General features: G+C 50.6%; 1 protein-coding gene across 1 annotated transcript in view; it reads left to right on the plus strand.

Moving 5' to 3' along the window:
- JUP (junction plakoglobin) overlaps window positions 1-27,338 on the plus strand; it is a 187,164-nt gene that overhangs the window by 97,826 nt on the left and 62,000 nt on the right. The window contains exons 3-4 of the mRNA XM_078645450.1: window positions 7,321-7,571; window positions 13,070-13,308. Coding sequence (XP_078501576.1) covers window positions 7,321-7,571; window positions 13,070-13,308 — 490 coding nt within the window. The remainder of the gene's footprint in view (window positions 1-7,320; window positions 7,572-13,069; window positions 13,309-27,338) is intronic.

Consider the following 27,338-nt stretch of genomic DNA (forward strand, 5'->3'; position numbering starts at 1 on the left):
GCATCACACTCACGGTGCCCGCGCCCCTGACCTCCGTCCTCTTCGAAACACTGCACAAGAAGCAGTTGTCTCGCCCATTGTTACCGTTGGTGCCAGGGTTGGTGGAACCCGCCATGGAGCTCTTCCTCACCCCTGCGGTTACGAAGTCAGCGCCCTCAAGGCTACAAAAGAAGTATCGGGCCCCCGACTCGGACCCAGCGTTTCTGCGCTTGGACCCTGCGCTGGACTCTGATTGTGACGGCGGCGAGGAAACAACACGCCACCACCCCGTCATCGACAATGCCTCCTGACAAGGAGAGCTGCTAGATGGATTCGGCGGGCAGGAAGGTCTGCGGGACGGCCTCCACGTCTATGAAGGCCGCTAGTGCCTCAGCCTTGTTGGGACGTTATGATCGGTCCCTATGGGAGTCCCTCACACGGTTCGTGGAACTCCTTCCCTGGGAGAACAGGGAGGATTTCCAAGAGATCATGAATGAAGGACTCATTGTTTCCAAGCAAGTGATCGGCGTTGCTGCGGATTCCTCCCTCCTGACAGCTCACTGGTACTGTCATGGGGTCAACCTGAGGCGCCACGCCTGGCTGCGTCTGACGTCCTTGAAGCCCGAGGCGCAGCAGAGGGTTGCCAATCTACCCTTCTCTGGCGAGACCCTTTTTGGGAAACATGCGGATGAGGAGATGGCCCGCATGAAGGTGGAGGCTGAGACCCTGGTGGCTGTCGGGTTGGAAAAGCGAAGACCTTCTGCTCGTTCCAGAGAAGGTACGGGTTGCAAGGTAGAGGGCAAGGTCGACCGGCTGGGCAGCAACAGCCGCAGCAGCAACAGTTCCAACGACACCCGTTCCAAAAGCGCCAGAGGGGCCGCGGTGGTCAGCAGTCTTCATCCGTGACCAAAGGCCCGGCTGGGTGTAGTCCCTGAGGTGCTTCTTCCCCCTCATCCGTTACCCGCTCCGGTGGGGGGGAAGAATCCAACATTACCTGGCAGAGTGGAGAAACATTACTCAAGACAAGTGGGTGCTGAATATTGTTTGCAATGGATACAGTCTTCGGTTCACCAGTCCGCCTCCAGCAATTCCACAGGTTGCCTCGCAGTTCCAGCTATGCGAGCTCCAGGCGGAGGCCGCCACCCTGTTAAGAAAAAGGGCGATAGAAGACGTCCCGTTGTCTCAAAGGGGAAAGGGCCTTTACACTCGTTTCTTCCTGGTAAGGAAGGACAAGAACGAGTTCAGGCCCATTCTGGATTTGCGACAGGCAAACGAGTGGATTCGCAGGGAAAAGTTTCGCATGCTGTCTTTGCACCAGATTTACCCTCTGCTGCAAAGGGGAGACTGGTTTTGCGCGATAGATCTGCAAGATGCGTACTTCCATGTGCCCATTGCACAGTAACACCGGAAGTTCCTGCGCCTCCTTGCCGGCACCAATCACTATCAGTACACCGTACTACCGTTTGAAAACGTCCTGGGTGCAGACTTCAGTCCAAAGTGCATGGCTGTGGTGGCAGCACACCTGCGAAAGAACAAGGTGTTTGTCTACCCGTACCTGGACGACTGGTTGATCAAGGCCTCCACCTTCCAGGAAGCACAACTGCACATCAACAGTCCTGCTGAATCAGCGGGGGTTGCACATAAATATGTCCAAGTCTGTTCCGATCCCGGTCCAGTACCTGCAGTACATCAATACGCTGTCAGCAAGCGTGTCTCCTTCGGAGGAGAGACGCTTATCACTCCTTCGGAAGGCTCAGGCTCTCATACCTGCTCCATCTACAACAGTTAGGACTGTCTTCTCTTCGGGTCGATGGTCTCTTGTATCTTCCTCACCCCACATGCGCGCCTGCACATGAGGCCGCTGCAGGAATGCTTGGAGGATCAATGGGACTAGAGGAAAGGGTGCTGGGACGACAGGATCCAGTTGTCTCTTCATGCCCGACCGTCCCTGAGATGGTGGTGCTAGGCCGAGAATCTACACGAGGAGGGTGGCGGGGGGGGGGGGGGGGGAGTTGTGCGGCGGGGGAGGGGCCTTTCCACAAGGATATCCCGACTCAGACTATTGTGACTGGTGCGTCTCTCCAGGGCTGGAGAGCGCATTCAGACCATCTACAAATCCAGGGAACGTGGTCTCCAGCGGAGTCCACGTATCACATCAATTTCCTGGAACTCAGAGCGTTTCACTTGGCATTGAAGGCCTTTAATCCATCCTTCCAGACCAACTCCTTGCTTTTACAGACAGACAATACGACCATGATGTATTATCTCAACAAGCAGGGGGCTCAAGATCGTTCACGCTGTCACAGGAAGCGCAAACGATCTGGCACTGGCTGCTAGCCAGAGGACTGACGATAACTCATCTGCCAGGTGTGCAGAATATTCAGGCGGACGCCCTCAGCAGACTGCTTCAGGAAAACCACAAGTGGGTCATAAACGACGAGGTGTTTGGCACCGTCTTCGCCATGTGGGGCACTCCAGACGTGGATCTATTCGCCACTGCCGAAAACAGAAAATGCCGCGACTTCGCCTCGAGGTATTATCAGCCGGGGACTCTGGGGAACGCGTTTTGGATCAGCTGGTCGAACAGCTTTCTGTATGCTTTTCCACCCTTTCCCCTGATTGCGGCGGTGCTCATCAAGCTGGCCCAGCCCTGGGCGCGGATGATCCTCATTGCTCTGGAATGGCCCAGGCAGTGGTGGTTCACCGACCTGCTTCACCGGTCGATCCTACCTCATCGGCGGCTGCCGTGTCTGCCGGACCTTCTCACGAAGTTCGGGGGGCAGATGGTGCACCCCAACCTCTCGTCGTTTGAGTTTGGCAGCATAGCTCCTGAAGAGAGTGCAATATGGCCATTTGAATCTTCCTGAGGATTGCATGGACCTACTGAAGGAGGCTAAGAGGCCGTCTACTAGGACCTCTTATGCTTACAAATGGAAGAGATTCTGCATCTGGTGCATGTCTAAGAACTATGATCCGACGACCTGACGACCTGCAAGGAGGATGTCCTCCTTCCATACCTTCTGCATCTAGCTCAGTCTGGACTTAATTTCCATTCCATTAAGGTTCATCTGGCTGCATTGACTGCTTACAGAAAATGCCCTTCGCAGACATCCTTCTTCCAGATTCCTGTGATTAAGGATTTTTTGGAAGGGTTGAAGAAGGTGTTCCCTCCTGTTCGGCTGCCTTCGCTTGCATGGGAATTGAATGTGGTGCTGTCCAGGCTGATGAAGGAACCTTTCGAGCCTATTCACAGAGCTTCACTGCAGCACCTGTCTTGGAAGGCGGCGTTCCTCGTGACCATTACATCGGAACGCAGGGTGAGTGAGATCCAGGCATTGTGTTGCCAAGAACCTTCTACTGTTTCATGCTGCTGAGCATGCTAAGTTGTTATGCGTACTCGCCCTAAGTTCCTTCCTAGGTCATTTCTGATTTTCATGTTAATCCGACTAACTTTGCCCACTTTTTCCCAGAATCCTTCCACTCCAGCGGAAAGGTCTCTTCATTCCCTGGATGTCAGAAGGGTGTTGAAATTCTGTCTGGATAAAACCAAAGACATTCGCAGATCCGACCAATTGTTTGTCAACTATCGGTCGTTTAGGACTGGTCTGGCTAATTCGAAACAGTCCATCTCTAGGTGGATTATGTCTTATATCCAGCTCTGTTATCAGAAAGCGAATAAGACCTTAGGAGGTAAGCCTTAGGCTCATTCCACCAGGGGAAAAGAGGCTACAACAGCTTTGCTTCGTAATGTTCCCATTGCAGAGATCTGCAAGGCTGCCACTTGGAAGTTGGTCCATACCTTTGCTAAGCATTACTGTCTGGACTCTGATGCCAGTGCAGATGCTCAGGTTGGGCAGGCTTCATTGAGAAATCTGTTTGCACAGTAGCGGTGTTACCTTATTTTTGTCCACCGCCAGGTTATTTTTGGATGGGCTTGCCATTCTATTCACTAAATTAGGACTATAAGGATTAGTTTCTTACCTGTAACTCCAGTTCTGTAGTAGGGGTATCTCTGTTATAGTCATAAGCGCCTGCCCTCCTCCCCGGTGGAGAAAAGGATAAAATGATGAATACTACAGGTCTAGCTGTATACACCTCCAAAAAGAACTGAAAGTGGAGGGAGTTGCTGTGCATTCTGGGATACCAGGAGAGTTCTGGAAAGTTTCCTTAAAGGCACAGTATCCCATTTTAAGCCACATATTGACAGCCTATGGGGGCTTGTCTGTCCTGTCCTTCCTCTGTATCATTCCAAGGATTCGGTAAAGGGGGCAAGTGTTTTCCATAGTGAAACCTGGCAGGACAGGTTTAAATGTGATATTAGTGGAATATCCTTTGCATTTCTAGTTGAAGTACTGGACAGTGTAGCCTTGCATGTACAGGCTGCATTATTTGTGTTTAATTCTCTCTTAAGTGTCTATGCAGTACTGCAAAGAAGACAGTTTAAGAGATTATGTTTGATTGCTCCGGGGTCCCTGCACATGAGCGGGACTATTCACTAGATTATGACTATAACCGAGATACCCCTACTACAGAACTGGAGTTACAGGTAAGAAACTACTCCTTCTAACGCATTCAAACTTTAATGTCCGGCCAGATTTGGGCTGCAGGGTTGTGTTAATGGTCGGCTAACAGAACGGCACCATCTCAGACAGCCTTGGCATTACTTCTCTGGTGCTAGTTAATACAAAAAACCTGTATAGAAGGAGTTTTTTAATGTTCAAAATCAGTATTTAAGGTACAGGGTACCAATGATGTTGGCTATGTGGGAGGCACAGCCAGTACTTTCCTGTTCAGTCTGAGCAAACGTGGGGTGACTGGCAGAATAAGTTAATTAAATGTAGATCCAGTTGCCAGCAGGGAAATGACACTGTCTGTATTGAATATTGGCAACAGGGCCCGGTAGCCTTAATAAGCGATTAATGTAATGAGCAATTAACACAAATACACAAATCCTGTTCATGATTTCTACCATGCCGTCATGTAACTCTGGTAGAAGATTCACTTGTTCATTCTGAGAAGTATCTTGTTTTCCTTCAAGAGAGAGGGCCTGGGTAATGTAAAGTGTCTGTGGCTGGCAAACTAAGCACCCAGTCTCCTTTTAACATTCCTGGTTCATTCTAGATTGCTAAGTGTTCTTGTCCTACCTACCCTCTCAAGCTCCAAGTCGAAAATATATCTACTAATGAATTCAGATTTCAAAGGAACTGCATATTCTCCTCCTGCACCTCTTACAAAGACTGAATACTCTCCTAAATTATTGAGGTGGAGTGAAGGGTAAAGGCTCTTCTCGTCCAGGCCAGTGCCTGTGCAGGTAGAATTTTTAGTTTTTAATAACGCTTGCACTGCCAAGCTCTTGTCAATTGTAAAACCAACTTGTGCTTCTATGGCATCAGTCAGTATCCCTAGATGGATAAGTTGCTACCCTTACACACAAGACTCGCCATAACAATGCCCTCTACGTAGGAATCATCGTATACCTTCTACAGAGGTTTATACCATACAGAACGCCACAGCCAGATTTCTCCTCTGCCTTTCCCGACTAACCCACATCATAACCCATCTCAGGCAACTTTACTGGCTCCTCGTACGGAGCTGACCATTCAAGCTGCTGACCCATGCACACAAGCCTCTTTACAACCAAGGACCTGCATACATCAACCACCTTGCCTGAACTTCCACCAACAGTTGAAGACAATGCACTGCCTCCCTTTCACTTACCCGTACTCTCTGCATCTACCGAAGCAGAAGTGGAGGACAGGCTTTCTACGTCGCAGCAAAGACCTGGAACAGCCTCCCCACACACCTCCGTACCATCCTCCTACTTCAAAATGCTAAATGGCCCTCAAGACCTGGCTGTTCGAGTAAGTCTCCGGGACCTGCATGCCCCTGGATACCCTATCAGGTAGGGGATGGGGAGTGGGGGGGAGAGTTAGCCGTGCTTTATAAATCCTGGTTGATTGATAACTAGTTGAGATGGACCCTTATTTTCTGGTCAATGGTACCAACTTCAACAGGTCCACCAAAAAACTGCGTCTGTACATTTTGTGCTCTTTTTTTCAGTGTATCAAGGATGTATTGCTTGTCCTGGAGTGAGATAAATGGAAAGTGGGGCCAGGGAGCAGAGGTTTGTGACTTAAAAGTTTATGCATCTTTGTAGCATTGTGTGGCTGCAGTTCATTCACAAGAACACAGAATTACTCCATGTCCCTCTTCAAGAACCTCTCCTGACACTTTGCACACACCCAAGCTCCCGCCACAATCTATAAGCCCATGTTTAGGAAAAAGAGAGCAGAACATCTATCTCCTAATTCTGCAGACTGTATATTGGGCTATGAAATCATTATTTATCTTGAATACAATTTACTTTCATAGTCTCAAACCCATTAACTAAGAATATGAACCATAAAAAGATTGCAATATGGAAGCGGGTCATGAGTTGGGCGTCCCTTGCTACTGAATGAAGAATGCGTACACTTTTAAGGCGATATTTACAGAATGAGTGGATAACTGCTAAATGCCTTAACATACTCCATATTTAATTCCTATTGTCTGTAGTCTGACTTAAAGTCAATACTGCAACTGGTGAATGTCTGTGTGCTGATGGAGTGCCCAGAGCATGCTTTTGAGAATGACCTGCCTGTTTCCTGTTCTGGGTAATAGCTAGTTCGCAGTTCACATTTCTCAACCAGTTTTACCCATTACAAGGTGCCTGCGTTTCCTGAGCAGAGCATTGTGAATACGTATTGGAGTTTACAGGTATACATTGAAATGGGTAGATAGAAAAATGTATATTTCCATGCATCTGTAGTTCAACGATCTGTCAACACACTAGTGGACCATTCTTCACTAGACCTCTACCTGAGTTTTTACTTTTTTTTTTTTTTTTTTTTTTATCTATAGCAACTCTGCTATTTTTATTTTTATTTTTTTTCCTTTACGAATTTTGAGTTTGGGACACACTGTACACACCACTGTCCTTAAACTAAGAGCAAGCTGTTCTCCTGCTTCTGTTTTGATTACATTTTAAGAGGTTATCAACTTTGGGTCAAACCCTAGAACGTGCAATTTTGTCAAAGCATAACGTAATTGACTGCCCACACTCTAAGCTGGCTTTATCACATCTCCCATTCCACTTTCCAACCACCCTCCGATTATTCAAACTTTTATTGGTCTATAAATTATTCATATCAAAAGAAGGCAAGAATGAGCAGAAGGGGAGGTATAGATGTCATACATGCATCTCTATGTATTTCTCCTAAGTTTAAAGATCAACTTCTGTTTTTTTTTTTCCCCTGCTTGGAAAAAGTAATCGACTATTATTCTAATATCTTGTCCTCTCAGATTTAGAATCCCAGTTTAACTTAACACGAGCACAGCGTGTCAGAGCTGCCATGTACCCTGAGACCGTAGAGGATCGATCCTTCCTTCTGACCACGCAGGTGGATGGACAACAAACCAACGTACAGAAGCTTGCAGAGCCCTCCCAGATGTTGAAATCTGCCATTGTTCATCTCATTAACTATCAGGATGATGCAGAGCTTGCCACGCGGGCTATTCCTGAACTTTCAAAGCTCTTGAACGATGAGGATCCGGTAAGTGTCCACCTTCACTTTAATTTGTTTAGGATTAAAATAGCGATTTCGGCCATGTCCACTTTCTCAGCAGGGTTAGCTAAGCTATGACTGTTTTGCAGAGGTGTCTAAATAATGAAGTACTTCAACATGCCGCTGGCCAAGCTCTTCCTTTAGCTGAGCTAACTAGAAATTGCTGCAAAGGTGTGCCTTGTTGTGCGTGTCCGTAAGCATTGCCATTTTTAAATTGCAAAGGTATGCACACATATAAAATCAACTACCCACCATCACTCACCAAAAAAGCAGCCAAACGCTTTAAACACAACTTCCTTAGGTCACACCCTGAAACCCCCTTTGCTGACACCTACTTCTCACCGGTCAATGGATCCCTGAACACTGATATCATCTTCCACACCACACGCAGAGCTCAATGGAGAAAAGCGTTCCTCACCCTACTCACCGTCTCCTCCACCAGAAAATCTGCTCACAGCCTAACTCTCTCCATCACACCATCCCAAGTCTTTCCAGGCAGAGCCACCATCACTATTTACAATAACGGGATTGTCCTATCACAAGCCACAGACAGGAACCTGGAACTGCTAGACAACTTGTTCCCCACTTTCAAAGAACACCTCTCCAATTCACGGACCAACACTCATATCTCCTCCAGTCCCACCAACCATGACCTCACAGCTACATACTCCTCAATCAGGGGCACACCTACCACCCCTGACCTCCCATCCCCCACCCACAACCCCACTATCCCAATTCAGCACTCAAGCACAGACACAGATCGCTCCCCCTCATACACCACTCACACCCCCGCCCCTTCTACCAACTCGCGGACCTCCACACATACCTTCAACACTCCTATCACACCTACAGCGGGCATTAACACCCCGCTCACCGCTGACAGCACAGCTCCCACCCATAACACACCTAACTTAGTCCAGCACCAGAATAACACGCACTCCGACAAATCCCCCCCCCATTATCCCCCCCATTCTCAGTCCCCATTACCCTCTAACCAACTACGCAGAACATACCTCCTCTCTAAATTTAACTCCCCCTCCCCTCAACAGGATCATCTCCAATCCCGCTTCCCCTCTTACTCGCAGCCCCCATTATCCTCCCTGCACCCCCACCACGGCTATCCGTCTCCCAGCCTACACCTTGACCCCCCCCGCCTACCACCAATGCCCTCACTCATACCACCAACCTCCTCCCTACCTCATCCACACCCCTCCCGCCCAAAACCTCTCGCCTCCCTAACTCCATCCCGCACATCAACACAACGCAGACCTGCTCGAACACCAGCCCTCTCTCCCACCTGCACACGAATTCCCTTGTCAGCCAATCACCCCTGACTGCCACCCCCACCTCCACCACCTACCCCACGATGGACTACATCATGGCCACCCTCACTCAGATCAAAGAAGACATACACACCATCAAAGAACTACTCTCTACACACCCCATACACCCCTCACCCACCTCCACCTTCCCTCCCAACTTGTCCCCTACTCCGCCGGCTGACTCCCTCACTCAACACGCCCCACACCGGGCGTCAATCCCTGCTCATAGGCGCAGTAACTGCCCTCGACCCCCGCATCGCCCCTGCAACCCCTCACACAACTACACCTCCCCGCCCAACTTGTCCCCCACCCTTCCGACTAACTCTCTCACTCATCTATCCCCCAATCTGACCTCAATCCCAGCTCGTAATCGCAACAACCGCCCTCGTCGCACCCACAACTCTTCTTCTGACCTCGACACACTCACCCTTCTCCGCTCCTATGACCCAGCCCCCCAAATTCACACAACCACCCCACACCAACATTCCCACGATACTCAAATCCCCTTAGACCACCCACACTAAACAGCAGATTCTCCATCCCCAATAACCTTAGAAAAGTCCCTCTCTCTCTAGAACCATCTACCACCCTCCACACACCCCGTCTCAAATGCACTCTTCTCAACTGCAGATCAGCCAAGAAACATTCTGCCGCCATTGCTGACCTCCTCTTATCGCGGGACCTTGTCTTAATCATCCTGACTGAAACCTGGCTAACTGAATCTTCGACGCCTATAATGGACATCTTGGTTCCTCCCAACTACCACATTATCAGGCTCGACAGAACAGGCAAAATAGGTGGTGGAATCGCATGCATCTACAGGAACAACCTCTCTGTTCAGAAAGTCAATTCCACCTCCCTACCATCCCCAACATCCTGGGAATACATCTGCCTCGACATTATTAGTGAGGGCAAACCGATATGCTCTCTTCACAGCATTTACCACCCACCCAGGGACAACTTCACCTTTTCCCAACAAATCATGGATTTGATCTCAACCAATTCCGGACGGCAACTCGCCCAAATACACCTTGGTGACTTCAACCTCCACTGGAACGATCGCAACGACGCAGTGGTAAATAGTCTTAAAAATGTCCTCGATGCCCTTAACCTCACCCAAATATGCAACAGCCCGACCCACGAGAAAGGTTCTACCCTCGACCTGATCATCTCCAAAGAGGACTCCATCCAACTCGAGTCCATCCAACCCTGTGACTGGTCAGATCATCATATTGTCACATTCTTTATCAATGAAAAAGTCAAAGTTAACCCGGCTCAACTCTCCAAGCCCAAAGTCTGGAAAAGAGACTCAAAAGCTCAACCCAGGCTCTTTGCCCCCTAACAGTTGCAATCTCCTACTATCACCGACAGGCGCTACGGACGTCCAAACTCTGACTGACCACTATCTCAACGCTATGACCTCTATAATTAATGAGGCTGCACCTATGGAGCTGAAAAGAGTCTCTACTAAAATCTCCAAACCATGGTACGACGGGAGTCTCAATGAGGATAGACGAGACATGCGAATGGCAGAGCGTACCTGGAGATCAGCTCCCTGTGCAATGCACCTAAAAGATCTGAAGAAAAAGAGAAACACCTACTTCAGGAAAATAAAACGCTCAAAATCAGACTTCTTCAACCTCCAACTCGACCGAGCAAAAAACCGGCCGAGAACTGTTTGAGCTAATCAATTCACAATCCAAGGAGCAACCCCAACCACTCAACACTAGGCGTGAGGCACCCTCCTGTGAAGACTTCGCTGCTTTCTTTATCCAAAAAACTGACAAAATAAAAAGCGATCTCCTCATTGACGCAAGCCTCTACTCCAAACCCCAATGCCTAGCACCCACTGAACCAAAAAACAATGCTACATGGTCAACCTTCGGCACATACTCGGAAGAAGAAATTGGCAAACTGCTCAGCACCCTGAAACCATCCAATCACCTCACGGACCCCCTCCCTGCCTCCGCAGTAAAAGACTTTACCCCTTTGCTTCTCCCTCTCTGGACTAAAATTATCAACAGCTCTCTCCAACAAGGAAGCATACCTGACTCCCTCAAAGTTGGTCAGGTCACACCTCTACTAAAGAAACCTACAGCCGACCCCTCTGATCTCAACAATTACCGTCCCATCACCAATATTCCCACTCTCGCCAAACTGCTGGAAAAATGCGCACAACTACAATTGACTAAACACATTGAGCAATTTGATCTCCTCAACCCTCACCAGTCAGGCTTCCGAGCAGGACACAGCACAGAAACTGCTATGACTCACATAATTGACGACGCACTTCAAATGCTAGACCAAAACGACACCTGCCTCCTCATCCTTCTTGATCGCTCTTCAGCATTCGACACCGTTAAACATGAGAATCTACTAGAACTACTAAACACAAGAATGGGTTTATCTGGAACTGTTCTCAAGTGGTTCACTTCCTTTCTTCACAACAGGTCGCAGAAATTCAAGAGTAACAACCTGATGTCCTCGCCAATACCTGTAACGCTAGGCGTCCCCCAAGGATCCTCTCTATCCTCAACTTTGTTCAACCTAGTCATGAAACCTCTCACTACCTTGCTACAAGCATCCAATGTACACTTTCACATGTACGCCGATGACACCCAACTTTACCTCAAATTACGATCCCCCAATGACATCTTGCTCCTGAACTCAACGATCAGATGCACCCAATCCTGGCTTGCCGATAATCACCTCAAACTCAATGCCCTGAAAACAGAGTTCCTTCTGATCTCGCCTCCAGCGAAGATATCCACCACTCAAATTTGGCTTAAACTCCTAACCGCACTCAATGTCCAACCCACCATCGTGGACTCAGCAAAATCTTTAGGCATAACATTCGACAGCAATCTTAACATGAAGCAACATATCAGCAAGGCAACAAAGGGAGCGAACTTCCAGATCAATACTCTGAGGAAACTTAAATCCTACCTCCCAGCCAAAGACTTCCAAACCGCAGTACAAGCGCTAGTCAGCCCACGAATTGAATACGGCAGCACCACCCTCTGCGGACTCCCCCTAAATACAACCGCACCACTAAGAGCTTCTCTGAATGCTGCAGCGAGACTCATCACTGGGTCACAAAAGCACTCCCATATTACCCCTGACTTGAAATCCCTGAATTGGCTGCCTTTTGAAGCCAGAATACATCTGAAAATCGCCTGCATGACACACAAGGCGGTACACCTAAACTCACCCGGCTACCTCGCTCAGAAACCTGACAATCTCTGGGGGAATTAGAAACACGAGAGGCACAAACAATCTTCTGCTGAAACCTCGAAGATTCCGGAAGGAAAAAACATACAAGCGCTCCTTCTCAGGAATGGCGCATAGGATTTGGAACTCACTCCCTCCCGAAACCAGGCTTATCTCTTCCACTACACTCTTTAAAAAAGAAGTAAAAGCTATCCTCATGGCTAAATACACTTGAACTATTATCTCGAACTCTGTTAACACCCTGCACCGATCTGTACTACATGTTTGACCCATTTACTTATTTGTATGAGTTGTATTATTACTCACGTGATGTGCTTTGCAGCCACATATTTGTACTGTGTGATCTATTGATTTATTTGTTTGACAATGTTCCCTCATGTACCCTCTATGTAAAGCGCTCTGATGTCTGCGAAGATCTTGTTCGCGCTATATAAAACTTTGAAAATAAAAATAAAATAAAAATGCTACACAGCTTTTCAATCCTTGGGCTTCATACATCCGTTAACATTTTTGTTGTCAATAAATCCCCAGTATATTGAGGGCATTGGCTTCGAATATCAAGATAAGCATAGGTTTGTGTTGCTGTCCCATGATAGTAGACACAAACTGTGTTGTGGTAACTTTACTCAATTCTTGTGTCTGGATTTAGTTTTCGGTAAGGGGTGAGGGATAACATGGCCTGCTATCGTGTATTTTACATAGCCTAAGCCCTTTTTAAGGGTGCAGTATAATTTACCTTTTCTCTGCCGTCAGTTTTGTACCGTTAGCCACTATTTGTTTGTTGCTACGTACTTGCTTCCCTGTCTCCAAATTGATAAGATGTTAACTTTAAAATCCGTTTCTATGAATAAATAGGCTTCGACATGTCCTTGTTCAAACTTGATAGAACCAACTTCTACATTTCCTGATCCTAGTATTTCCCTGTACTCCTAGGTGGTGGTGAACAAAGCTGCAATGATAGTAAACCAGTTGTCCAAGAAGGAGGCCTCTCGTCGCGCCCTTATGCAGTCCCCTCAGATTGTGGCTGCTGTGGTACGCACTATGCAGAACACTAGTGACATGGAGACCGCCCGGTGCACCACAAGCATTCTACACAATCTGTCCCACCATCGAGAAGGGCTCCTGTCCATCTTCAAGTCTGGAGGCATCCCAGCGCTTGTGCGCATGCTCAGGTATTATGTTCTTTTGTGTTGAGTAGATTTTTAAAGGAATCTGTTCGCTTCAGGGGCTGCTTAACTTCAACTTGCAGACCGAAGGTAAAGCAGAATGCATGTAAAGGGGTTGCCAAAAAATACCTTTGATCTCCCTGTATTTTCCCCAAAGACTATCTGTATCTTGGGATCTCCATTCTTTGAGTTGTCTAACATAATTGAAATACTAGACCCCATGTCCACTTTTAAATGGGATCTAGTGCCAGTAAGACTTGCCTTGAGTTTGAAGATCTTTTAAAAAAGGAGCAATAAAGAATTTTGAGGTTAAGAATGGAAGAGAAGGCTGAGGAGTCTGCCACAGTTTTTAAATACCGAACATCCGGGGGCGTGGCTAGCCGAGCAGCGAGATGGCCGCTCTGTGAGTGAGCTCCGCCGGCTACGTTCTATAATCCTTCATTTGTCCTTCTCCTGATTCCTGGGACCCCCGCTGTCTTTGGGGATCGGCGGCGAACACCCGGTGGATCCTGCGGCCGGAGTTTGGTGTGCGCAGCTCGCCGGATTGCAGGGCTGTCACTGACTGCAGATTTGCCGACCCGCACGCCTGCGGAGATCCACAGCTGCGGAGCTTGAGCCTGGTAGCTGTACACTACTGTGGACCGGGGCTTTTTGAGGCCTGTGGAGATACTGCGTGCGGGGGCGCAAGACCCCGATATTGGCGGAGCCACTGCTTGGGCACATACCGGTGTATCCCCGACTACAAACGGGAGGAGACCCGGAGCGCAGCCGACCCGGAGAGTGAAAGAGACAGACGGTCCTCCTCCTCGCCGGAAACTTATCCTGATACTCTGGTGGCGGGTCGGCCATCTTGCTGGGGCTGCAGCGTGTTGATCGGCGCTGCCGGGACCCGGCTGAGGAGCTGCGCCCAGCCTTGAGCAGAGACATTCTCTATACAGCGAGGTGAGGAGAAAACCTGCGTGGGGGGTAGAAAACACCCGACGCCCCTCACGACCACAATCCTCTGTCAGAGACGTGCTTCTGCCGCCTGTCCCGGGGCTGGCGCGCTGCTTGCACTCTCGCAGCCCGGAGAGGCCGAGAGCCGAGAACTAAGAGCCCCTAACCCTGACTTCATTGACTTCTTAAGCGGGACTCGGAGCTGTGAGGCGGCGCTACCGAGATTGGGACTCCCGCCATTTTGAGGTGTGTGAAGATTTTGGGCTGCTCACTGCTGAAAACGTGGGCCTTATGAGACTGCGCACCTAGGGTCTGGGAGACCAACCTTACATCCGTGACCCCCTGGCTTTGCTACTACAGCGCAGACACCGCGCCAGTCAGTGCTTTTAAGGCTAGTTTGCAGAGCTGCTGATACAAGGCACTTGTTACCGCATCATAGCCACTGACATGGGGAAAAACGAGGCCAGGCAGCCCAAGATCAGCTTTGACAATAAGCGGCCTCCGAAGCACCCAGTGACCGAGACGGACGGAGGGGAGGCGTCATCGCAGGGGGCGCCGGCGGACATAAACTTTGGGGCGCTCATGATGGAGGTACGGTCCAGCTTAAAAAGTATTGATACCAAATTGGATGCCATGTCCTCGCAGCTGGAGTCAGTGAAAACTAAAGTGGATGCTCACGAAACTAGGCTTGATTGCTTAGAAAACAGACAAACTGAGTGCTGTGAATTCCAGCAGCAGGCCAAGAAGCACATCACGACGCTGGAAAGGGAACTGGACAACCTGCGTGCCAAGTCGGACGATTTGGAGGCGCGCTCCCGCAGATCCAATATCCGTATTACGGGTATTCCGGAGACGGCCAACACTGGCAAGATGGAGGTGTTTGTTACAGACATATTACACGAATTGTTCGGCCCGGCCCTCTCGCCAGTCTTTGCGGTCGAAAGAGCACATAGGGCCCTTGGGAACAAACCGCCGGTGGGTGCGCCACCTCGTCCCATCCTCGCTAAACTGCTAAACTACCAGGACAGAGATGTCATCCTGAGATTGGCTAGAGAGAAGGGTAAAATTACGCATAAAGGAAATAGCATCTCCTTCTACCCGGACTTCACTCCTCTGGTGCAGGCGGCCCGTAAGGAATTCCTGCCGGCTAAGAAACTGTTGATGCAAGCTGGTGTGCAATATTCTCTGTTATATCCGGCGAAACTGAAGGTGCTCCACGACAACGACACACACTTCTTCACGGATGCGAAGTCTGCACTAAAGTTTGCTAAACACATTGGCGGCCCTGGAGCCAGGAGGAAATCGCCATGGTTAGAAGACACTGCGGAGCAGCTCAGTGATAATGACTAGATGAGCTACCGCTTCCGAGTCTGAGACACTATGTGCCTGCATCGTTTGTGCCTTGTCCTGGTGCTGGGGAGCCCCTCGTACAGACTGCAGTTCTGCCTGACCTGGAGGCGGGAGTGGTAAGATGCTGCTGTATCTCCGGACGCCCTTATGTAAATGCTTGCGCCCTGAACTTTATGTGCATGACGCCGAGGTGGGGTTTGTCGGCCCTGGAGAGGGGGTACCGTTGGGACCAAGGAGCCTTATTACTGAACGTAGCCACCCCGCTAACACGGGGGTGTAGGCTGGGTGCACCACGCCCCCATGGGGTGTCTCCCATTGTTTCTATTGTTGGTTTTATATCACACTATGCGTGTCTTTCCACGGGGTACGTCACAACCTAATTGGGGGGTTGCCGAGGGTGGTGGGAGGTGGGGGATGTTTGGGGAGATGTTGTTTCTAGTTTCTAAATGGTGCATTATGATCTATCATCTATGTTACTTTTGGCGCAAGGGGTCAATGTGTGCTCTGAGTGCGGGGTCTGGCAAAACTGGTCGGCGGGACCTGTCGGGGGCTTCGCTACTACTACAGTTTTTCCGATATGGGGGGGGGGGGGTTAAGCTGTGGACCTGGAACATTAGGGGCCTTAGGGACTACAAGAAAGCCCGCTTGATGCATGGTATGCTGGTCAGGCACAATGTGGACATTTGTTTTTTGCAAGAAACTCACCTTACTACGACCCCTTCGCCCAGATTGAAGAATTCTAGATGGTCTAATGTGTATTCTGCCATTTATTCCAACTATGCGAGAGGGGTGGCTGTCCTTATACGCAGGGGGCTGGATTGGCGGGAACACAAATGCGTGCAGGATAAGGACGGGAGATATGTTATGTTACATGGTTCCTTGCAGGGGCGACCAATCGTGCTGACTGCCATTTACGGTCCTAATGTTGATGATCCTGACTTCTTCAGGAATCTCTGGGCGCAAATTGCATTGCTAGATTGCCATTCAGTTGTTATTGGGGGCGATTTTAATGTTGTGCTGAATGATGACATGGATCGAAGAGGTGTGAGTAGGCCAACACATGCTAGAGCGCGTCAAGCTGTCCTTGATGTGATGGGAGAAGGGTTGCTTTCTGATGTGTGGAGAGTCAGGCACCCTGGGGAGAAAGTGGGGACTTGCTTCACATGCCATCAATCTGCTTGGTCCAGATTGGACTTCTGGCTAGTGTCGCCTGAGGTGGCAACATGGGTGACGAGAGTCGACATCCTGGCTAGATCGCTGTCGGACCATGCCCCATGTATGTTGGAGTTGTGCGTGCCTGATGCTGTTCACAGAGCGTTCACATGGCGTCTGCCCCTCACGCTCTCACGGACCCAGTATTTGTTGAGGAGATCAGGGAGGACATCCTAAATTATTTCGCGGAGAATGTAGGCTCAGTCTCAACAGAGGCCATTACATGGGACGCCTTTAAGGCGGTGATCAGGGGCCAGTGCATAGCGCGACAGGCGGGAGTGTTAAAGGCCATCCGTAGAACACTGGCCCAACTAGAACAGGACCTGAGGGATTTGGATATAGCCTTTAGCCGTGATCAGACCTTGGAGATTGCTGGCGATTTTAAGACCCAACTGCTTGCCTTTAATGAGGAAGCGGAGCGAGAGGTGCGGTTTCTAGGGAGACAGGCCGAGGCCCGCAGATATGGGGAGGGGGACAGACCCAGTAGGACTTTAGCTAGGTTGATAGCTCCACGTACGCAATCGCATTACATACACACCATTCGTAACAAAGAGGGATCCCTGGTTATTGGCCAAGAGGCAGTTTTGCACGCTTTCACTGACTTTTACTCGTCCCTCTACACCTCCAGGCAGCCCGTAGTCCCAGCCTCGCTGGAGAGCTTTCTAGACTCCGTCGCCCTGGTTTGGTTTAATGATAACCACAGGCAGTACATGGACCTCCCTGTAACTGTTCAAGATATCGTTCAGGTGATCAAGAGCATGCCGGCCAACAAAGCCCCTGGCCCTGACGCACTAACAACGACCTTTTACAAAACATATGCGGAGGAACTGGCGCCGAAACTGCACTCTGTGTTCGTTGAGGCCCTTGAATTGAATTCTCTTCCGGATTCCATGCGTGAAGCTTTAATTCTTACATTGCTTAAACCCGACAAAGACGAACTGTTCCTGGACTCATATAGGCCCCTATCCCTGATTAATGTGGACGCTAAGATTTATGCTAAGGTCATTGTGGACAAATTACAACCGATGTTGCCGATCATCGCACTCCCGGATCAGTCCGGGTTCATCCCTGGCCGTGCCACATCGCACAACCTCAGGACCATCTTTTCCGTCCTGCATTACTTACACCCCTCTGTTCAGGCGGCGGTGGTGTTCCTTGACGCCACCAAAGCGTTTGACTCCCTTGAGTGGCCCTATCTGTTTCGAATTTTGGAAAGGATGGGATTCAGTTGTAACTTCTTGAATCTGATCAAACTACTGTATACCGCGCCCAGAGCTAGGGTAAATGTGAATGGCCTTGTTTCTAAACCCTTTACTGTCTCTAGAGGAACCAGACAAGGATGCCCACTGTCTCCTCTCCTTTTTGCTGTTGCAATGGAGCCGCTTGCGGCCAGAATACGACAGCACCACGCTGCGAGAGGAATCGGGTTCAGCTCTCGAAGTTTACTGATTTCATTATATGCAGACTATGTCACCTTGTATATTGTCGACCCCAAGGACAACATGAACCCGTTGCTCCGCGAATTCGTACGATTTGAGGGCCTGGCAGGAGTGTCCATAAACTGGTCTAAATCTGTTGCGTTCCCCCTTACTGATGGGACCTGTCAGCCATCGCCGGACTACCTCCTGCGTTGGGAAGCTGACGCTGTTAAGTATCTGGGTGTCTGGGTCAGTCGTGATGTGCAAGAGTTGTGGTCTCTTAACTTTGGTAGAGCAGTGGACTGGCTGGAAAGGAAAATTGAGGTCTGGAACAAGCTGCCCCTGTCCCTGGTTGCAAGAATTGCACTGGCGAAAATGGTGGTTCTCCCCAAATTCTTGTATTTGTTCGTAAATGTCCCGCTGCCCATGACGGCGCACTTTCACGCGCGTGTCCGCTCACTGCTCTTACACCTAGTGTGGGCCGGGAGTCAGGCGAGGGTCTCTTGGGACCTGCTTACGCTCCCGCTAAGTCAGGGAGGCCTTGGAGCTCCTGACTTGAAGTTATACTCCCTATGCGCACAGGCGCAATTCCTACATTTTTGGGCCTTCCCCACCCATTATCAACCACATGTGGCAGTGGAACTAGCTGTTGTAGCCCCGATGCCGCTGCGCGTGGCGCTCTATGGCAAAGTCACACGCCCTTCGAAGGAGGTTGACACTGTGGAAATGATTCGCTGGTCTTGGCGCGAATTGCAACACAGAGCGGGACTCCCCTTGCTTTATGCGCCAGCTGTTCCCCTGCGTGGAAACCCGATGTTGCCTTGCTTGAGTGCCAGGGGTGACGTCCTCACAATCCGCGGAAAGCGACTGCACACCTTTGCGGATATATATCCGGATGGCACTTTTGGGGAACTGCAAGCGGGTGAGGTGGGCCAGCCTGAATCATTTGCGGATGCACTGCTATACCATTCCCTTAGGGAATCCTGCAGGAAGTTGGGGCCCCGTTTCCCGGAGGAACCACCGACACTGAATGCCCTTCAAAATCTGCTCTCAAAACCCACCCCCAAAAAGCTAGTGTCTAGACTGTACAGCTGCATGCAGGAGCAGGCCCCACTCACTGTATCTAAGGCCAAACTGGCTTGGGCTGCTGACCTGGTCGATCCTTTCACTGACGAAATGTGCGAATTATCGATTGAAGCTCATCCACTTCAAATTTTTACACCGGTACTATCGCACACCGGTGCTGCTGCATCGCATGGGCATCCGCGTGGATGACTCTTGCTGGAAATGTGGAGGGGTGGATGCGTCCTTTCTTCACGTGGCGTGGAGTTGCCCTAAATTAGGAGTGTACTGGTCGGAAGTCTTCACAGCCGTTAACCAAATCCTGCACAGAACTGACGCACCAACACCACTTCTGGGCTTATTGGGATATGTTAAGGATACAGACCCTTGTGATCGGAAACTACATGCCCTACTCCTGCTCTATGCAAAGCGACAAATATCACACTGGGGTCGGCGAGCACTTCCCTCGTTCGCAGACTGGATTAAGGATGTGACATATGGGCATGCACAGCTGACTCACTATTGGGAGACGATACCCACCGCTTCCAGACCTACTGATATATGGGAACCCTTACTGCAATAGACTAGGGAGCGTGCGGGATCGGACGCTTCTGGCAGTTCACCTGAAGTGGGTGTTTCGGATGATATGGGGTGAGAGATTTGAGACTGGGGACGTGCTGTGATTGTTCTGGTGATCCGTGCAGATGCAAGGTTACCTGGGGGTTGTAATGCGCTCCGCTCCTGAAGTCCTGACCGCTTCCTCAATACTGCACACCCTGATCACCTTCGTCTCTCCTGTGGCCACGCAACCCTGTTGAGCGTCCTGCTTGGACTTCCCCATCCTTCCCCTCCTCCCCCCGCCCTCCCCCTCTGTCTCCGCGGTGAAGACGAGGCGCCAGCCACGCCGAAACCCTAGCCACTGATTGCCTTTTTTTGATAGTAGCCCTGCGCAGGAGCGCACAGACCTATGTATGAGTGGGATACTGTATGGTTGGTAGTATGTAACTGCGCAGTTGTTTGTTCTTGTGTTTTTTTTTTTTTTTTCTTCTTTTTGTTTGCTGGGGCGGGTTGGGTGAAAACAGTGCTGGTAGACGAATCCTTTCAATCTGCCATTTCAACAGGATGGGTCCTGTTGCTCGCTTCGTGGCAGTCCTGTAACCTCTATATACATCTGATAGTCTGCGGCGCTGGGAAAAAAATTGTAAGACCATCTGATCTGCTAATGGTGCACTGCTCAAATACATGACTTTACTGTATTATATGCTTTTGCTGGGGATTACGCGGCCCGCTGGGTTGTGCTCCCTCTGTCTACTTTATCATTTGTCATGAGATGTGATACCCATAGCGGCCTGCCTCCGGGTTGTTGGCGTGACGCAGTGTGACTATTGTCTCTTCTATTTGACTAATAAATGTCTTGCACAAAAAAAAAAAATACCGAACATCCAACTTCTGAAGGTGAGCCCGGCAAAGAGGAATGGTTTGCCCTGGATTGCACGCTCTCGCGAGCGCTCACGTTTTTGATGTGCTGCACAGTTTTAATACACAGGAGCAGAGGCGGCCCCCTTCGGCTCGGAGGTGAGCCTGTCGATCTGGGCGCCACTACCACCGTGATCTGCAAACGCTGGCAAAAGATCGTCTTTGCCCCTGAGGCTGGGTCTGCAGAACACATGCTGAAGTGAAGGCTGGAAAAGGTATTTACTTTGCCCCACTCGTTTTGCTGGATAAGGTACTTAATTTGCCCCACTCGTTTTTGTTTTGAAAAAAACGTCTTTTGTTCAAAATGGCCGGGGCCATAAACTGAGCACTTAATCCCCTCCTGTACCGCCTGAACCCATGAGGCCCCTCCGCAGCTCCACTTAAGATAACAAAACTGAGATAAGACTCCCCTTGGCATGCAAGATCCTGAGCCAGCCGGAATAGAATCTGAAACTGCTCTTCCCTGCTCTGAAAACAGCAACAACTAAAAGAGGACTAATGATTCTATCCCCCCTACTTGGCGGCCATTTTTAGACTACTCTTTCTCTCTTTGGCGGCCATCATGGACTAGTCTTTCTGACTACTGTTTAATATAGGTACCACAGACTTTACATAGCTCTGTATTTAAATCTTTGTGTGCTTAAGTGTCTGCCTTTTACTGCAGTATTTTTTTACTATTGGTATTTTACACTTTATGTAACCTACACCCATTTTCACTTTTCCTCACCGACAGTGCACTGATTGCTACCTCATATTCTACCGGTTGCTCACTAGTGCCATATTTGCTTATTGCAGTCATTTGTTTGCACCTATATTGGCTCTAGTAACTCATTAGTAGTTTATCCCTATTTGTATACTGCATATGTTGTAAGCTGCACCCATCTCACTTTTATCCCTATCATTCACTGATCGCTACCTCATTTATTTGGTTCAGTCTTGTAAGCTGCACCCATTCACTTTCTATTCCTGGATTACACCGATGCTACCTCTCACATTCTGATGTGTCAATTTGGCTCCATTTAACTGATTGCTAACTCTCATATATTGTACATTCTGTAAGCCGTACCTGCACACTGTTTGTTCCTGGATTGCACCGACTGCTACCTCTTATATTTTCTGCCTACTTTTGGCCACTCGCTAGTGTCACTCCTGTGCTTGTAACCAACGGTTGATAGTTGTTCTTGGCATATGTGCATTACTATCGTTCTTCCTCCCGCACCCACCGTTACAGCCATCCTAACGTGGATCTCATCGGCAAGCACACATATAGAATCAACTACCCTTCCACTCTCACCAAAAAAGCCGCTAAACGCTTTAAACACAACTTCATGAGGTCGCACCCTGAAACGCCCTTTGCCGACACCTACTTCTCACCGGGCAATGGAGCCCTGAACACTGATCATCTTCCACACCTCACGCAGAGCTCAATGGAGAAAAGTGTTCCTAACCCTACTCACCGTCTCCACCACCAGGAAAACCGCTCATGGCCTAACTCTCTCTATCACACCTTCCCAACTCTTCCCTGGCAGAACCACCAATACTATCTACAATAACTGGATTGTCCTAATCCAATCCACAGACAAGTACCTGGAACTACTAGACAACCTGTTCCCCAAGTTCGAACAGCACCTTTCCAAGCTGCGGACCTCCATCCATAACTCCTCCAGCACTATCACTCCTGACGTCGCAGCCCCCAGCCACAACCCTTCTAACATAGCTCAGCAGCGGATCCACACGCACCTCACCTCTACCCCCAGCACCCTAGTCAATAGCCCACCTGCTGTTACCACCTCACGCTCCCCAAGCGCATTCACAAATATCTCCCCCCCCATACACTAGCTGCCCCTCTAACACTATCCCCTTGATCCCCACTCATATCACTCCCATTCCTCTCTCCCCTGACATAACTCCCACCCACAACGCCTCCTACCTAGATCTGCACCAGAACGACACACATCGACAAACGCCACCCTTTGTTCCACCCCACTCTCAGCCCCCACGTGAGAACTCTCCCCCATACATCCTCGATACCCCCACATCCTCGACACCCCCACGCTCCCTTCCCCCCACCTTACACCCCCCACGAACGCCTCTGAACACACCACCGTCCGAAGCTTATCTCCCCCCCCCCCCCACTTCCTCCCTCCCCCGCGACAGATCCTTCTCCCTCCCCTGCCCCACCCTCCCAACAAGACCCACAGAACATACCACCTCCCTTACCGTAGCATCCCCCCCCTCTCTCCCCTCCCATTCTCAGCCCCCACTACCTTCCTGCCACCCCCGTTGTCTCCAGCCTTCACTCACTCTTCAATTCATCGGCACAGTCTCCCACCGACGTCTCTACCTATGCCTCCCACCTTCCCCCTACCTCACCCACACCCCTCGCCCACAAATTCTCCCACACATCGAATGCCATCCCACCCAATATCACCGTAGAACCCTCCAATAACGCTAACATATCCCCCCCGGTACCCTGCTCGCTTTCCAGCTCACTACTCAACCACTCGCCAACGGCTCCCATCACCAACCCCATCCCCAATACACCTCTGGACTTGACTTTATCCACCCTCCAACAAGTCAAAGAGGATCTCCTACTAGTCAAAAAAGACCTCCACGCAATCAAAGAACTTCTCTTCTCACAGCCCAGTCAACCTCCCACCATTCCACTACCCTACAAACTACGCACCCTCCCCACATACCTTCGCCTTCAACGACCCCCGCGCTGGCCGACTATCCCCGCTCGCAATAACTCCCACCGCCCCCGTCGTGTCCTCCACTCCCTGTCGGACCGCGACTTATGCTCCCTCCTTCGCTCTTATGGCCCAGGTCCGGTAAAACACATAGCCATCACACACATCCCCATACCCACAATTCTCACAAATCCCCTGAGGCTCCCAACCCTTAGCAACAGAGGTTCCGTCCCTAACAACCTCAGAAAAGCCCCCCTCTCTCTAGAAGGCTCAACCACCCTTCTCACTCCCAAACTCAAATGCATCCTACTCAATTGCAGATCGGCCCAGAGCCACTCCTCCGACATCGCTGATCTCGTCTCAACAATGGATCTGGACCTAGCCATTCTGACTGAAACGTGGCTTACTGAAGCCTCTACACCGATAATGGACATACTAGTCCCCCCCCCCCCCCCCAATTATCAAATCATTAGACTGGACAGGCCTCCTGGCAAGACGGGCGGGGGAATTGCATGCATTTTTAGGAGCAACCTCTCCGTTACTAAAGCCACCTCCCCCTCCCTTACTTCCTGTGAACTCCTCTGCCTCTATCACCAGCGAGGGCAAACAAATGTGTGCTTTACATCTCATCTATCACCCGCCTGGTGACAACCTCACATTCACTCAACAATTCATGGACACGATCACATCCAATGCCGGTCGGCAGACCACCCAAGTCTACCTGGGTGACTTTAATCTCCACTGGAACGATCAGAAAGACGCAGTGGTGAATAGTCTCAAAACTTTCCGTTCGAGGCATGTGGGCTGCTAAATTCATATCTTAGCATTAGATCGCCGCCTAGTGTTGGGCTCGGATGATTGCACATTGTTGTCCTGGAAGAGTCTTCGAAGTATCCTGAGATAGGTGGCTCCTCCCCTGGACTACAGTGCGCATGGGCATCGGCTCCATCCCCAGATTGTTTTTTTCCGCCATTGGGTTCGGATGTGGTCTCGACGTCTTACTGTCGGAACCAAGAAAAAATAACTTTTAGCGGCCATAAGGCCTCGATTTTCTTGCGTCGGTATTGTCTGCGCACGGTCTCGAGTCTTCCGTCTCTTGGAGCCGGAATAGGCGGAGTTTTCTTCGCTCTTTGAACTTTGAGGCCTTCTCATCGCGACACGACTGCAAGCCCTTTTCGGACATGGAGCGGAGCCCGTTTAAGTACTGTCTGCTCTGTGGGTCCAAGTACCCACACATCGATCTACACCCCGTCTGTAACAAGTGCCTTTCGCCTGACCACGACGACGGCAAGTGCAAGGCCTGTGCACAGTTCCGCTCCAAGAAGACTCTCAAGCTTCGGCGCGCGGTGCGCTTGGAAGCTAAGCAAGCGGCCCCGGATCCGGAGAACATCTTCGACGACCAGGACGAGGAGGACCGGGGTCACCATCTCCAAATCTCCCCACCAGAGACGGAGGTCGAGGCGGATCCGGGAGACGACGACGGAGTCGCGGGTCAAGGCCTTGAATACGTCGAAGAGGTAGGAGACGACGATGAGATTTATGGGGCCGCGGCAGACAGCTCGGGAGACGAGCTCTGCCCCGAAGGTCACGAAGATACCGACCGGGACACGGGATCGCCTGTCGGCCTTACCCAAGACCCGTTGCCGCAAGCCACAGCCTCGCCTTCGGGCCCGGCTACGGACTTACTTGCTGTGCAGACTGTTTCGAAACCGAAACCATCGGGATCGACAACTCCTAAAATGGCCGACCCGAAATCGAAACTGAAACTTAAGGACTCGAGTGTCCCTAAGATGGCTGCCGTGCCGGTGAAGAAGACGGTGCCCGTAACCCCATCGACTCCGTCGACCTCCGGTCCGCAGAAGCCGAAAAAGTCCGTCGATTCCGATGCGGTAAAATCGAAACCGACGCCGGAGGAGGGGTCCTCCAAGAAAGATGGTCGGCACGGGTCAGCGGCTCCGGCGCCGTCCAAGCCCGCCAAAGTCGGCTCCAAGGAGGCTACGCAGGCACACGGCAAGAAGTCGGCGCCCCGGTCTCAGGAATCGGAGGTGGTGAAGACGGTTCCCGCGCCCAAAGCGCACAAGGCCCACAAGGACGTCGGATCCGAGGGACCGATCAGACCATCCTCGTCGGCGCCGAAAACTACTGTGAGTGAGACGTCCCTCGTCGCAGACTCACTGCAAAGAATCAGAGAGAAGGCCTTTGCCCCGTCGGCTCCGATACCATCGCCGCAGCCGCAAAAGGACACTCCAGCAAAGCCTTCTGGGAAACTTCTCTTTCTTTTGCCACCGAAGGAGGCGCCGAAAGCATTTTCAACCAAATCGGCTCCGAAACAAGTTTCTTCACCGGCTGGCCCGCTTCCAGGTCGAGTACTCGAATCAGAGGACGATTCAGAGCATTTCATCGACGCTGTCACAGGCAAACTGACCCTCTATAAGAGGAAAATCACTTCGGAGCCAGTGGGCTCCTATGTCATCCCTCTAAAGAAGAGGAGGGTGCCCCTTGCCGCCTCAGGCCTCACGGAACCAATCCAGCCTCCTCCCAGACGGAGCCCTACTCCCTCCCCAGAACACTCTGCGGGTGAGGGGTATGATGAGGACGAACAGTACAATTTCCCTATCGATGAACCTGATGCACAACCGGATTCATACGATGACACTGGTGACCAGAACACCCAAGGTGTGGGGCAGGACCCGCAGCTCTTTAATGCACGTGCATCCCCGACTGAGGACTCAGCAGGCTTCCATGCACTACTTGAAAGGGCGGCAGCCAATCATGATGTGGACATGCATGCCGACCCGGTTGAGGAGGACTTCCTTTTCGACACCTTTTCGGTCTCTGAAAGGACAGTAAAGACACTTCCTATGCTAAAAGGAGTCCTCAAACATGCTGGGGACATTTTTAAGGAGCCTACCAGAGCGAGGGTGGTCAACCCTCGCATTGAAAAGAAGTACAGGCCTGCACCTGCGGACCCCGCCTACATCCGGGGACAATTGCCACTGGACTCTCTTGTGGTCGCCAATGCCAGGAAACGTGCCAACTCCCAGACTACGGGTGAAGCTCCTCCCCCGGATAAGGAGTCCAAAGTGCTAGAGGCAGGGGGCAAAAGGGTAGCTGCACAGGCAGCAAACTTTTGGCGCATCGCCAATACACAGGCGCTCTTGGCGCGTTACGATAGGGCGCACTACGACACCCTAGAACAGGTTGTACAACACCTGCCTCCACAGTTCCAAGAAGCCACCCAACTGCTCATTAATGAAGGGAAGCTGATCTCAAACGCAGCCATCAAGTGTGCGCTTGACGCTGCGGATACAGCCGCTAGGGCTGTCAACACTAGTGTTATGCTTAGACGACAGGCGTGGCTACGCATCTCAGGCTTTAAACCGGATATTCAGACAACAATTCTTAATCAACCGGTCAATCCTGACAGTCTGTTTGGTCCAGATGTTGACACCACCCTAGAGAAAATAAAAAAGGACACGGAAACTGCTAAATCCATGGGGGCCCTGCAGTCACAACAGTTTCGTGGCAGCAATTTTCGTCGCTCAGGTGCACGTGGGGTCACCAGAGGACAAATGGGTCAACAATCCCAGTTCTCGAAAGGAGGAGCACAATCCTCGTTCACGAAACAGAACAAGGGAGGTTACAGGAATAACAGCAACAGAGGCCGCGGCAGAGGGAACAACAACCCCCGCTCCTCTACTCCAAGCAAACAGTGACTCTCTGTCACTGCCCCCCGACCACCTAACACCTGTCGGGGGGAGACTGCAGCAGTTCCTGCCCGTCTGGAAAAACATCACCACAGACAAGTGGGTGCGACAACTAGTCCAGTATGGTTATTGCCTAGAATTGAAGTCCGCTCCACCCAATATCCCGCCAAGGCAAAGGCCTATGT

Source organism: Lissotriton helveticus, chromosome 5_1 (assembly GCF_964261635.1).
Source record: "Lissotriton helveticus chromosome 5_1, aLisHel1.1, whole genome shotgun sequence".
NCBI classification, from domain to species: domain Eukaryota; kingdom Metazoa; phylum Chordata; class Amphibia; order Caudata; family Salamandridae; genus Lissotriton; species Lissotriton helveticus.